Below are 15,014 nucleotides of genomic sequence, written 5' to 3' on the forward strand. Positions count from 1 at the left end.
ATGCACATAGCTTTATGCATGTGTGTGGTCTTCAATATTCCCAAGAATATATCCAAACTTTTCAAAGCCTCTAGGAAAATTTTATTCCACAACTTTTAAGTGTTTTGATTAGTATGTTGTTTGCCCTGTTATTCACTACCTCTAGTAGCTGCAAAGTTAAACACTTGTCTGAATGTTTTCGACAAATACTGCAGGGGTTGGGTTACAGGAGCTGAACTCCAAGACTAGAAGTCTCTGGTCTGTGCTACCAAAAGGAGATATGGGCAGACCAGTCAAGAGAAACGTTTTCTCTGTTATCCTTGAATGTAAGCACATCTCTGTCACTTTCTGAAGTCTTTTATCAGATAATTGTAATCTTTTAAAGTATACTGTCTTTATTTTGGAAGCTCTGGTGGCTCAGTGGACTATGCACTCAACAACTAACCTCAAAGTCAGCGATTTCAACCCACTAACTGCTCTACAGGTAAAAGATGTAACTGTCTATTCCTGTAAAGATTTAAAGTGTCCGAAGCCCGAAACCAGTTCTCTGCTCTATAGGGTTGGAATCAACTTGATGGCAGTGAGTTTGCCCTTTTTTAATACTTCTTTATTTATGATGGTATACTTTTTACCTTAATTTATTATAGTAAGATTTACTTTTTTAGCAGCAGATGGACATTGGGCCTCCACTCAAGTACTTACTCAATGCAAAAACACTTTGTTCTATTAAATTGGCATTCCATGATGCATACCTTCCTGACACGATTGCTGAAGACAAATGTGTGCATAAGCAAATGTGGTGAAGAAAGCTGATGGTGCCTGGCTACCAAAATATAGAGCATCTGGTGCCTTAAAGGCTTGAAGATAAACAAGCGGCCATCTAGCTCAGAAGCAACAAAGCCCACATTGAAGAAGCACACCAGCCTGTGTGACCACGAGGTGTCAAAGGGATCAGGTATTAGGCATCAAAGAACAAAAAATTATAACATTGTAAATGAGGGTGAGTGCAGGTTGGAGCTCCAAGACCCATCTGTAGGCAACTGAACAACCCCTTACAGAAGGGTCGTGGGGAGGAGACAAGCCAGTCAGGGTGCAGTGTAGCAACGACAAAATACCACTTTCTTCTAGTTCCTAAAATGCTTCCTCCTGCCCTCCACTAGCATGATCCCAATTCTACCTTTCAAATCTGGCTAGACCTGAGGATGTACACTGGTACAGATAGGAACTGGAAGCACAGGGAATCCAAGACAGATGATCCCTTCAGGACCAGGGGTAAGAGTGGTGATACTGGGAGGGTGGAGGGAAGGTGGGGTAGAAAGGGGGAACTGATTACAAAGTTCTACATATAACCTCCTCCCTGGGGTTGGACAACAGAAAGTGGGTGAAGGGAGACGTTAGACAGTGTAAGATATAACAAAATAATAATAATTTATAAATTATTAAGGGTTCATGAGTGAAGAGGGAGTGGGGAGGGAGAAGGAAAATGAGGAACTGATATCAAGGGCTCAAGTAGAAAGCATATGTTTTGAAAATGATGAGGGCAACAAATGTACAAATGTGCTTGACACAATGGATTTATGTATGGATTGTGATAAGAGTTGTACGAGCCCTCCCAAAAATGATTTTTTTAATTTACCTTTTCTGTTTTTGGCCTTGAATTTATCTTTTTTTTCATATTTACTTTTCAAAATCTTATTTTATACCAAATGTACTTTTTTTATTAAATACTTTTATTGGGGGCCTTTACATCTCTTATCACAATCCATACATTCATCCAGTGTGTCAAGCACATTTGCACATATGCTGCCATCATCATTTTCAAAGCATTCTCTCCCCACTTGAGCCCCTGATATCAGCTCCCCATTTCTTTCCCCTCTTTCTCCACTCACCCTCCCTCATGAACCTTTGATAAGTTATAGATTATTATTTTCGTATACAAAATGTACTTTTTTGTGTTTTTTAATCATTTTATTGGGGGTTCATACAACTCTTATCACAATCCATATGTAATCCATTGTGTCAAGCAAACCAAATGTACTTTTTTTTCAAATGTACTTTTAATATGCAGAATCACATCTGAACATCTGACAAATTCTTAGCTATCAACCTCTGAAAATATTACTTCTCTGCCATTTCCTTCCATTTAAAAATATATATATTTAAAGAATAATCAAAAATAGAAAAAATACAAAAAGTAGAAAAATGCAGAACATAATTTCAAATTCTTATGGACTTCAGACTGTCTTGAAACTATTGCCTTAAGACAATCTTTCCTTGAAACTGTTGCTCTAAGGTCATCTTTCAAATTTAAATTAAAAATATCCCCTGTTGTCTGCTTAAAACCAAATAAGAGGTACAGCTTAAGTAGGAAAAAATTTCTGCCTTGAGCATTAAACCCTTTTAAGATCTTTCTATCTGGGATCCAAGTGAGAACAGCAACTGAAAAGGTTACATACAAACCTCGAGAGTAGTGCGTTTATATTAATGGGGAAACAATTCAGAAAAGGATGGGGAGAACAATTGTATGACTTGAAGAATATAAGTCAGTGTCATTGGGTTGTACAGGTAGAAATAACTGAATTTGGTTTGTATTTTGCTGTGTATATTCTCAATAGAGAAACCTTGGTGGCATAATGGTTACACATTGCACTACTAACCAGAAGGTAAGCAGTTCAAAACCACCAGCGACTCCTTGGGAGAAAGATAGGCTTTCTATCCCTGGAAGAGTTACAATCTTGGGAACTCACAGGGGCAGTTCTACCCTGCCCTATACAGGGTCTCCATGACTTAGAATCTGTGGCAGCGAGTTTGAGTTCATACCCTCAATAACAGCAAAATTCATAAATATTTAAAATTTCTATGTGCTTGATAACTTTTTCCTATTTCAGCATTCCTAATTTGTTCTTTTGGTTATTGTTTTGTTTTCATAACCTTTCATCTTTTAAAGTGAATGCCATTCCTTTTTTATATGTCTTTGAACAACCTGAAATACTTCCCTTGAAGCCTTTGTCAAATGGTGTTATGAAGTTGTTTTCTTCTGAACTGAAATTTATGTGTATTGGCAGCCTTGATCAGCATTACATTTCTTTCTGGGCTCTATAATTTGGGTTTGTAACTTCATTTTGAATGGAAGACTTTATTATTAAATATGTTTGCCTCTCTACTTCTCTTTGTTCATACCCATCCTTGACTAGTAGGTTTATTACTATTTCTTTTAAACCCTTCATATATCTAGACTAGAATTAGGTCTAATTATAGCATTTTGAAACATCTATTGCTCAGTGCAACAGGGGTAATTGTAGATCTTGTCATGAGCCAATGGAAAGCTTGGCTTAGCACCTGATCATGATGTCCTTTTTCTCTTACCTCCTTACTAATAAAGTTGTAGCTTTGGGAAGTTTTTGTGGTTTTGTTTGTTCTGTTTTCTATCCTTTCATAAGCCCTAGCTCCAACCTTTGCTTCTAGCAGTGAGTGTGGCTTTGTCTCCTTTCCCCTATCTTATGAAACACTTTTGGTCTAGTTACCCTTGTAAAAACCAGACTCACTTGTGCCCTGCCTTCTTCCAGATCCAGATCCCAGCAATTCCGCAGCTTCTTTCACACTCACCACCTTCTAGTGATACATGGAACACCCAGTGGTCTTCACCGAGACTACAGTTCAAAGATACCCGTTTTCCTTTGGTTTCCTTATTCACTGTTTCGTTTTCTCATGAACATGCGATGATTGAACAGGCCATCGCTTGGGCTAGGCATATGTTAGTTGAAGACCAGATATTCAAACTCTTGCAAGGCTAAAACAACAATTTAAAATTTTAAACTCTCTTGTACTACAAGCAGTTCTTATTTTGAAAACCTTTACTCTAAGATATCAAAAGAACAATATCATTATGTCATTTAAGCACTGGGGAGATCTCTAGGGATGACTCCAGTTCAAGCTCATGTTCATAGAAGGGGTGCACAGTGTCCAAGAAGATCTTAGTCTTGGGCACTTTCCCAATGAAACCTTGTGTCTCTCCCTTTCTAATTTCTCTTTGTAGACACCTGTTTTCTTCCATGATTGTTGAAAAATTCACACAAGATTATCTATGGCTCTCAGTCGCAACTCGGCATCCCTGGAACCAGTTCACAAGGGTCCAGCGGCTCACTTGCTGCATGACCCTGCTTCTCTGCAACATGGTCATCAATGTCATGTTCTGGAAGATGAATGGCACCCGTGCCAAAAGAGACGAGCAAGGTGTGAATCAACCCTGATACGTGTGTGTGTGCTTGCAGTGCACAGCTCATTCATTGTACTCCACTGTCCTCACTCCCAGGGTTAGAAACGGGTGCATGCCTTCACTTTCCCTCCTGTGCCCTACCATCAGCATACTCCTGTTCTCCGTCATTCATTAATGATGCAGGCTTAGGAGCACATTAGGATTTTCATTGCCGTAGTAATTTTCTGCCCTTCAATAAACATAGTTAAATTGCTGAAAACACCACCAGGGAGAGAAATGACTCTGTAATGGTTTTAGTTGTTGGTAATGAAGGTTGATATTGTCCTTTTTTTTCAGTGGGTCCGTTTGCTGTGACCTGGTCTGAGCTGTTAATCAGCATCCAGTCAGCTGTCATCCTTGTCCCACTCAATCTTGTAATTGGACGACTCTTCCCCCTGATTCAAACACAGGAACCTGTGCCTCTCTTTCACCCTATTCAGGTCCCCCAACCCTCAGATGCTTCCTTTGAATCTTTCTCTCACACGCAGGTAGTTGAGGTAAGTTTGGTATGAAATTTTACAAATAGTTTATATGTTCCTTGAAGGGGGAATACAATATATATATACAGTCTAGATTTGGGGTGTTTGACCGAGCCATAGCTGCTGCTTTCCTGCTGCAGTCTCTTAGATCTGGGTTTTGTTTTGAAGCTACCAGTAGATGACTGTTTTCTGATAGAGAGAAATTTTAATTTAGTTCCTTGCACTAAGCATATGTCCCTCCAAGGGAGAGCAGCTGCCCTTTTCTATCATTGTTACCAACCCTAGGTTACTTTAAGATGAACTGACTGACTTTTCTCATCTTGGTCCTACATTCAGGAACTAAGGGAGACTGTGGGGTTTCTGCTCAGGAGACATGCTTACCTGCTTTCAGAGTGTGGGCAACCGTCATGGAGTTCTTATGAAATCGACAAACTGGTGGCATTTTTGTCCAGTCTCATTTCTTCCCACTTAGCAGCCCAAGGCTGTCATCAGCAGTCAGGAGGCATTCCTGCAAATGGTAAAGTTCAGTAGATTCTGGGACTCTCTTCCCGGAGTCTGCCTTGTCTTCCTTCCTCACTTATTCTCAACCAAGAGGCATGGTACAACCTTCTGCCTGTTTCCGTTTTCCTTAAACTCTCAATATTGAACTGTCCTACCTGGTGGCTTATGAGACAGTCGATTTGGTATTATAAAGCACAGGATTTAAAACAAAACCACAAAATGTTCTGCTATCAGATCCCTGTGTTTCACCTACCTTATTGGGTGCTGTTGAAACTTGTCATTCTTTTCTACCATAAGCAGGTAAGATTATACAATGTATGGATTCTCAAACACAGTTCGGGGTTTTGAACATTTACCTGTAGTATAGGTCCCATAGGATTCCTGGTGACATCGTGGTTACACATTGGCTCGTTGACTGAAGAGTCAGTAGTCTGAAACCACCAGCTGCTCCTCAGGAGAATGACTGGCTTTCTACTCCCATAAAGAGTGAGAGTCCCAGAAACCCACAGGCGCAGTTCTACCATGTTCTGAAGAGTCGCTATGAGAAGCATCGACTTGATGGCAGCGAGTTTGGGTTTTTTTGGTTTTAGATCCCATGAACTGAAGTACTGATGTTAAAAGGTAAATGAAAATAAATAAATAAAAAGGTAAATAATGTTGATAAAGTCTTTTTATCAAAGTTTAACAATTTTCAAATTGTCAGAAACTTACCACTGTTCTTAAGATGACAAAAATGCTGTATTTTCCAGGTCTAATCTCTCCACTGTGTAGAATAATTTTATATCATTATTAATCTACCTACAATTATAATTTGTTGAAATCTCCTTATGAAAGTATCCATTCAAAATATATTTTCAGTCGTCTCTGAAAACCACCATCATCTCCACTGTTACCTGCTCAGAGTTGTGCAGAGGCTTCAAACTCAGTTGAACGCACCAGGTGTCACTGGGGTTCACCCACCTGGTGACTTCCTCAGTGCAGCCAGCCAGCTGCAAAAACTCCAGGAAGTCTTGGAAGCACACATTCTTCCCGTGAAACAAGGGCCCTCCAGGTAAAGCAGTGCATTTTCTCTGTCAGCTGTGACCATCTTGGACCGCTCTCTCCGTTGGGTAAGATATTGTCCCTTTAACCTTTGTTCTTCAGGGACATGACCAGTTTCCCCATCTTGATTTCAGAAGAGGAGAAGAAGCCCCTCTCTAATGGGCTGCAAAGATGGCTGGCTTCTCTCTGCTGGCTCTTCCTCGGTGTCACTAGTCTGGCCTCAGCTTTTTTTACAGTACTTTACAGTCTGGAATTGAACAAAGATCAAGCTACCAGCTGGGTTATCTCCTTGGTATTGTCAGTACTCCAAAACATCTTCATCTGCCAGCCAGTAAAGGTATGTGGGAAACCACGGTCACACCAGGCTTAAAGGAACCAAAGCGACAGGAAGCTTCAAAAACTATGGCTATGGGTATCATTCCAAATTCCTAATGATTTGATAGATAATAATAATATGAAAAGTGAATATAATAAACTTTATTAGGGATGTGTACACAAAATAACCACAGAAGAAGAAAAGCAAGAACTGATAGACTATAGAGATATGGCAGAAAAGATTTGAGAAGCATATAGAAACTTGCTTAAAATTTTTAAAAATTGTGATTGAAAGTGTCAAACCCGTGCATAAAGGTAGAGAATAGGATATCCAGCTTCAACAACGGCCACCTTATGGCCAATCTTATGTCTCCTATTTCTAAGAAAGGACTCCAGGCCATTGTCATTCCATCCATAAGTATTTAAGTCTGTATAGTTCTAAAAGATTGAAAAATGGAGAACTGAACCTCAGTTGCCACGCAATAAGGCAAATGGGAGAAAGAGTTGGCTACAAAGGGAGAGCACAAGGAAATGTTGGGGTGTGGACTGTTTGGTACCTTGCTTATAAGAGTAGATACACTCGCTACAACCATCAAAGATCACAAAAAGAGTGATTTGTACTTTATATAATGTAATGTAAAATTACAGATGAAAAACAAACATTTTGTGGTCACAATTATTTTTAAAAGCTTTAAAAAAGAAACTAATCTCCATTAATCAGATTAAATTAGAATAAGATTCTACTTTTGTTTTTAAAAATGTAAAAATAAATAAGAATGACAAGAAAAACAAGCGGTCAATACTAAAGAGAAAGTTTGACAATTTATAACAAAAACCTTCAAATCTCATTTCATTTCAGAGAAATTTCACTTAGGATTTTCTTTCTGAGAAAATTCAGAGTGGTTTGTAATAATAATAAAATAAATTTAGCAACTGTTTAAATATCCAGCATAACATTAGTCAATTAATGTATTATGATGCAACTATAGAATGAAATAATGAGTAACCATTAAAAATAATGTTATAGAGAATGTAAATATGTTAACTAAGTAAATATTGACTAAAATAAAAATGATTAAAGAGTATACTTCACATTTTAAATTAGTTAATTAATCTCTGATGGTAAGATTACAGGACAATTTTTACGTTTTCACCAAATTTTTATAATAAATGTATAATACTTCAATATAAAAGAAAATAAGGGAAAAACATTTTAAAGGGACTATCAAAGTGATAAGCAAAGCTTAATTACTAGTGAGGAATGTCGATGAACCCTTGGCTAAATGGGCTTTCTTCCCAGTCTAGTTCTCAGGACAATCCTTGAGAGGGAGCTTTTAAGTCTGCAGAACACATATGACCAGATTTGCCACCTCACACCCATCAAACGCCTAAAGTAGGGCCTGAGATAAGGGTTCAAACTCTCCTGTAGATACCAGGCCTGGCCCTGACCCGGGCCCTCTGTGCCCACTCAAGGGAAACCCAAGTCAGCAGGACAGACCCTGACTGAAGCAGGCAACCCCTGGAGAGAGACTCACCTACACAGACTCCTCTCCAGGGAGGGGAGGAGGGCTGAAAGGGGTGAGAAGGTGGGGCAAGAGACTGGAAAATGTGCCTTCCATCCTTAGTCTACTAAGAATTAGACGAGAATTTCTGCCTTCTAGGAAGTTTAAGGAGTTGCTGCTGCCACAGTTGCTAGGTGCGTTGGTTCCCACTCATAGCGACCCTATGTAGAATAGAATGAAGCACCGCCCGGCACAGCAGCATCCTCCCCATGGTTCTTAGGCTTGAGCCCATTGTTGCAGCCGCTGTGCCAGTCCATCTCTTAGAGGGCGTTCCTCTTTTCCGTTGACCCTCCACTTTACCAAGCATGATGACCTTCTCCAGGGACGGATCTCTCTTGACAACATGTCGAAAGTAGACAAGATGAAGTCACTCCGTCTTCCCTTCTAAGGAGCATCTGGCTGTACTTCCCCCCACACCAATTTGTTGGTTCTTTTGGCAGTCCATGGTACTCTCAATATTCTTTGCCAACACCACCATTCAAATGCATCAGTTTTTCTTTGATTTGTTTAAATTCATTGTCCAACTTTAACATGCATATGAAAAAACCATGAAAACTACTGAAAAAACCATGGAAGAGATGTATATTTCTCTAAGACTCCATAACCTCTTTTGCTAAGCTGAAATTTAATCATTGAGACTTTTAAAAGTCTGGCTTCTCCAGTCTAGCTGTCCATCAAGGGTCTTCCAAAAACATTGGGAAGTGTTATTAAACAATTTCTACAAATAATTATAATGATTTACACTTTTTGAGTTTAGAATAGTGAGAAATATAGGCAAAATATTAATATTAACATGATTTAGACTCTTGGGGACGTTCCAGACCCCACAGCAAACATGATTATAAAATTAGTTCTTAATTGTCAATGAAAATAAAGGGTCAAATAATTGAAATTTATGATGAATACCCAACTTAACCTTTACAAAATGATGTCCCTGTACGCTATAATACCTGCTGGCTAGATTTTCTTGTGATTTCCCTGTCCAGCTGATCTGCCTCACATTCTTACTCTCATTGATGCTGAACAAGATGCCATGGCTTAACAAAGAAAAGGAACAACAACTGAAGAGAATCTTGGCACTCTTGGGTAAAGCAAGTTCTTATAACTACTAGAAATCTCATTCTGTAAATAGAAAAGTATGTTGGAAAAGTAGAAGCCTAGCTCACTGACTCAGGCAAGCAATTTATCCATTCACTATCTTATCTCTAATCGTCTAGTTACTCCTACTCCTCTGCCCAAGGCTTATCAAGGTGTCACCAAGACTTAGGCATTCCTCCCTAGATCTTCTCATCCTCTCTCAACTCTCACCTATACTATTTTTCTCACTCTATCTGTCTCTTAGCCCATATGCTACTTTCAGCTGCCCACCATCTGTACCTGAACACCTGCAAATGTCTATTGGTTTGGCTGAAAATTGAGCCTCATGGTTTAGTTCAGTTCCAGACCTAAAGGGTGACCAAAGACCATAGTCTCAGGGACTTTATAAGTCTCTATCCAGCTAGTAAGCTTGGTATCCTTAAAGATTTTGAGTTTTGTTGTACATGTTTGCCTCATTCTATCCAGGACTTTCTAACTCAGTTCCACCTTCTAGTTGCACTGGTCTGAGCATTGTGGGGATTGGTGTTCCTGTGGTCCATTAGCAGAGCAGAATGACTTTTCCATGTGTTTTCATCACTTTTCTTTCCTCTGGATAAGGAGACTAAAATACTTGAACTTCGGGTGGCCACTCTCCAGCCTTCATGACCTGTTGGTACTCAGCAAATTACCATGTGCACTTTGTGGACTATGTTATGCCAATTGAACTCGGTGTTCCCCTAGACCATGGTCCTGAGTCCCCAGGCCCAGCAACTCATTCCCCCCAAATTCCTAGTTCAATCTAAGAAATGTTCATGCCTTCGCCCCATGTGTGCTCCACCTCATCCATAGATAGAATTGCATCAAAAGTAAATACCCATGTATAAATAAATATTCTTTGCCACATAAAGTGAATGTCTATGGGTGTGCATATACTCCTCTGCTCCCACCCATATCTGCTCAGCCTCTGTATTTATCAGTGCATCTACTCATCAGTCACCGTTATTGCAGGAGTGTATGCACAACAGCATTTACCTCTGTTGCCTTTAACTTTTACACTTACCAGTGTCCTCCTCCCTCTGTAAGTTTTTCCCATCCTCCCTCTGGCTGCATTCTGCCTCTCTTTACCCATATTCTTGAAATCTACATGACTTCCTCTTTATTTGGAAGTTCTGTAACTACACTATTGCCTCTTTTTACTTTGTAATTGTCTTCATTACAAATTGCTCTGTATGGTTGCCTGTTTTCAGATTTACTTTGGGTATGTTGGATCTGTATCTGGGTTGACTTCTGGGTGATGTTGTCATGGATGTCAGTTTCAGGTTGCTGTCTGCCATCGTTGACTCACTGTGTAGGATTTTTAAGATTGATCTGGTTTTCACAAACTCAAGTTCATTTTGAAAGTCTTCCTGGCCTTCTTTATAATACTTGACCTATGCTGTAAACTTGGAACATAGCTCCAATGATTTGTGAAGATGTCCACTTGAGTTTTGATAAGAATTTTATATTAGTCCTGATCTCAAAATCATTTTTTCCCTTTGGCAATGTTCTTTTGATGAGTCAAAAAGATAAAGACAAGTATGTTCTTGAAAGAACTTGGCTGCAGCCATCTACTGATTGCAGACAGGCTTAAACATGTTTCGTTCAGAATAAACCCATGCATATATGACCTAGAGCCCTAATAGTGAACCTTTTGACTTAATTTTGTCTACTTGTTTCACTTTTCTAGTAATTAATTTTAATTGTCTTTTACCAAAGTAGCAGTCCCCCTCAGATTGGAAATGGAAAATCTTTCAACAGCTCGTTATCGTACATAGTTTGAGAAGCACTGCTTAAGTATCTTTTTCTTTGTTTCTCTAGCATTTAGTAGGAGGTGCTCGTAACAAATGCTTAGCAAATGCTTGATGAATGGCTGCTTAAGGAAATGTAACATTTTCCTGGCTTATATTTGAATTTATGACAGCACAATGTTCTTCATCATTACCTGGCACAAGAGATAAGAACAATTCCATCTACACAGCCCCATCTATAACGAGCCTAGTGCGGCCTCCAGAAAAACCATGGAAAGAGTTGAAACTCTTCAAGCTGACTGGAGATATACTGGGTATGGGGAGAGGTGGTGCGTGTTAACAGGGCAGCACTTTCACTGAGAGGAGAGGAGGGGAGAATAAAAGAGGACTTCTAGAAGGGTGAAAACATCAATCAGTCCCACCTCAGCAGCACATAGGACAGGGGAGAAATGCTGTGAACCTTTACGGGAGCAGAGAGCCTCATCTTTCTCCCTCAGAGCAGGTGGTAGGTTTGAACTGCTGACTTTGTGGTTAGCAGCCCAATATGCCTTGCAAAGTTCTAGATACCAGTAAAGATGGGCATGTTGTTGAATGACAAGTCTCCTGAAATTGGGGCCTTAGGATCTAATCCTATGCTTGAGTAAGTCAGTCTTTTCAGCTACAAAATGTGATAGCAATAGTTGATCTCTATACTTCACAGGGAGGATGAAAAGTGAAAAAGCTTTGAAAAGTAGCTATTCTACAAATGTGACGTGACTAGTTCCAATACATCTATAGTACATTATTGAATTCCATGGACCCAAGAAGACAAGTTCTATTTTCTTTTTTTTGAATCATTTTATTGGGGGCTTATACAACTCTTATCACAGTCCATACATATGTCAGTTCTATAAAGCACATTTGTACATTCGTTACCCTCATCACTCTCAAAACATTTGCTCTCCATACCCCTGGCATCAGCTCCTCATTTATCCCCTCCCTCTGCGTTCCCCCCTTCCTACAAGTTCTATTTTCATCATGCCTTTCATTCTTTTAAGTCTTTTAAGTCATAAACTCACTGCCATTGAGTGTATGCTGACTCATAACGACCCTATAAGACAGGGTAGAACTAGCCCTGAGAGTGCCAAGACTATAACTTTTTACAGGTGTAGAAAACCTGTCTGTCTCTCATGGAGGGGCTGGTGGTTTCGATCCATTGACCTTGCAATTAGCAGCCCAACCTGCAACCGCTACACCACCAGGGTTTTCCACACACATAAGGGGACTTCAATTTTTTTAATCATTTTATTGGGGGCTTGTACAATTCTTATCACAATCCATCCATCCATCCATTGTGTCAAGCACATTTGTACATTTGTTGCCCTCATCATTTTCAAAACATTTGCTTTCTACATGAGCCCTGGGTATCAGTTCCTCATTTTTTTCTACTCCCTTCCTGCCCCCCTCCCTCATGAGCCCTTGATAAATTATAAATTATTATTATTTTGTCATGTCTTACACTGTCCGACGTCTCCCTTCACCCACTTTTCTGTTGTCTGTCCCCCAGGGAAGAGGTTATATATGTAGATCCTTATGATTGGTTTCCCCTTTCCACCTCACCGTCCCTCCACCCTCCCGGTATCGCCACTCTCACCACTGGCCCTGAAGAGATCATTTGTCCTGGATTCCCTGTTTCCAGTTCCTATTGGTACCAGTGTACATCATCTAGTATAGTCAGATTTGTAAGGTAGAATTAGGATCATGATAGTGGCGGGGGTGGGGGGCGGATGGGCAAGAGGTGGGGCAGGAAGCATTAAAGAACTAGAGGAAAGTTGTATGTTTCATTGTTGCTAGAAATTTTTCATCTTTTCATATCATTTTCCACAAACTTTTGAAGCCTCGTTGTGTGTGTGTGTGTGTGTGTGTAGTTTAGTTCTAAAACTAAACAAACTAAAACAATATTTTCTATGTGGAATTTTATGTATCTTTAAGGAAAAATTATGATCAGTGACAATAATTTGGGGAAGGAATATACATCTCACTAAGAATCAAATGGTTTGGCTTACTTATTGACAATTTTAGGTTGAACCCTATGAAATTGTGTCGGGGGTTGTTTTGGGGTGTTTTTATTTTGAATGTCTTATAGGCTTAGGAAAAATAAAAGAAACAGTGTAGACTATTTCTAAGATAACCACCCAACGCTGATACTTCTTTCTCTTCTGCACTAGTGCAAATCCTCTTTCTAATCTTACTGATGACTGAGATCTATTCCACAAAGAACTCTGATCGATTTCACCTCCATCAAGTTCTCCAGAAGACCTTTTCTCATCGTCTCTCAGAGATCCAACAGCTTCCAGATTTCTACCCCTGGACCAACCACACCCTCCTTCCTAACCTGTATGGAGATTACAGAGGTAAGGGCACCGTCATGGGATCCGGTCATGTAAGACACTTCTGCCCTAAACGCCCTGGGAAAAGATGGTCTCATGCTTACAATTTTACCAGATCTTTGTGGGTAGCCCACTACTACCCCTTGGCGCTCATCTAAGCAGGCGCAGGTTTATATCTGTTAACTCAAATCATCAAGCCCACAGGAGCTGGATCCTCCTGGTATCACAGAAATTATTTGATTAAAAAAGGAGGAAAAAGAATGAGAATCTATTTACGACATCATGAAAATTAACTAGAATGATCCCTGGGACTGGTGTCCACCCCCCCCCCTTGTTAATGGATCCCATGTAGCTGAGAAGGTTGTTCAGTTTGCACAGTATTAGACTCACATATAACCAGAATGAACTCCATTTGTGGTAAAATCTTGGCCTGATGTGCAATCTTTTTCAAGTCTATGACCATGCTTGTGAGATGATGAGGCGGGTTATGAGTCGGACTGCAAACCTCAAAGTCATCAGCCACCCCAGTCACCGACCACCCTATGGGAGAAAGATGAGGCTTAAGATGGTCAGCCTCAGAAGCCTGGTGGGTTGTTCTTCCCTGTGGAACAACAGGGTTGCTATGAGTCAGAGTCAACCGGGCAGGGAGAGCATCCCTGTGTACCTTCTCTTGTGTGGTAATAGAGTTCAGTCCCATCGACATGTATTTAGCACCCATAGTATGCAGAGAACCGTGTTAGGAGCTAATGATAAAAATATTAATATAATATTGTTTTTGCCCTCTCAGAATCTTCCCATCAAGAATATGCATTGCCTGGGTAGTTTTAGAGAAACACTGAAAATGTTTTCCTAAAGAAAGCTTTTTAATATTTTTCACCAGCTGTCAAAACTTTATCATTATTGTAAGTTTCTCTATTTAAATAAAATATATTATGGAAGTAATTACATTCATTTACGTCCATATTGGTGGCTCCTTGATGGGGTTCGAGGCATCTCCTAGACTGTGTTTTTCTAAAAGTGGGCTTTGAATACTTAGGAGAGCTTTTAACAGAAGTTGTCCCTATTTAATGCATCTTAATTCTTTTTTAGTCTTATGCCCATGTCCCTAACAGCCTAGTGAGAAGTGACGTTGTTAAACCCTAAATGTTTCAGAAACATAGGAAAGGCTTCTCAGCTGCACTCACGAGCAATCCCAGTTCAAACTAGAGTCCCATTTTCCACCTTTCACGGACACATTCGCTTTTGCCTTTCTACAGTCCATTCCCACCCCCACATTACTTTTTAGAAGCATACACACACACACACACACACACCTGTGTTCTCTTCTGTTCAGGATTTCCTCATGGATTCCCATCAGACTTAACATCCCAAGTCCTTTCTCACGTTTTTGAAAACCTGCACAGTCCAGCCTTTATCTGCCCATTTATCTCCTACCTCCCTAATCCCACATTCCTTCTGCTTCAGACACTCCAGAGTCCGGTTGTTCTCAGATACGCGGTGCGTGCTGTCGTCTGAAGGCCTTTGCCCTTACTTCGCCCCTGGTTGATACCAATTCACTGTGTGCTTCTCCCTTTAGCTGGGGCTCTCATATGACACCTTCTCTAAGGAACTTTCTTTAATCAAGCTACCTAAATTGACAGCATTGCTCT

The 15,014-nt window shown here is 40.0% G+C and overlaps 1 protein-coding gene across 1 annotated transcript in view; it reads left to right on the forward strand.

Moving 5' to 3' along the window:
• The window catches only part of PKD1L3 (polycystin 1 like 3, transient receptor potential channel interacting), a 74,978-nt gene that overhangs the window by 41,306 nt on the left and 18,658 nt on the right, over positions 1–15,014 (forward strand). The window contains exons 15-22 of the mRNA XM_075536733.1: positions 4,016–4,212; positions 4,532–4,731; positions 5,050–5,230; positions 6,073–6,265; positions 6,358–6,592; positions 9,119–9,218; positions 11,170–11,310; positions 13,204–13,389. Of these exons, the coding sequence (XP_075392848.1) occupies positions 4,016–4,212; positions 4,532–4,731; positions 5,050–5,230; positions 6,073–6,265; positions 6,358–6,592; positions 9,119–9,218; positions 11,170–11,310; positions 13,204–13,389 (1,433 nt within the window). The remainder of the gene's footprint in view (positions 1–4,015; positions 4,213–4,531; positions 4,732–5,049; positions 5,231–6,072; positions 6,266–6,357; positions 6,593–9,118; positions 9,219–11,169; positions 11,311–13,203; positions 13,390–15,014) is intronic.

The sequence above is a fragment of the Tenrec ecaudatus genome, chromosome 18 (genome assembly GCF_050624435.1).
Source record: "Tenrec ecaudatus isolate mTenEca1 chromosome 18, mTenEca1.hap1, whole genome shotgun sequence".
Lineage (NCBI taxonomy): Eukaryota > Metazoa > Chordata > Mammalia > Afrosoricida > Tenrecidae > Tenrec > Tenrec ecaudatus.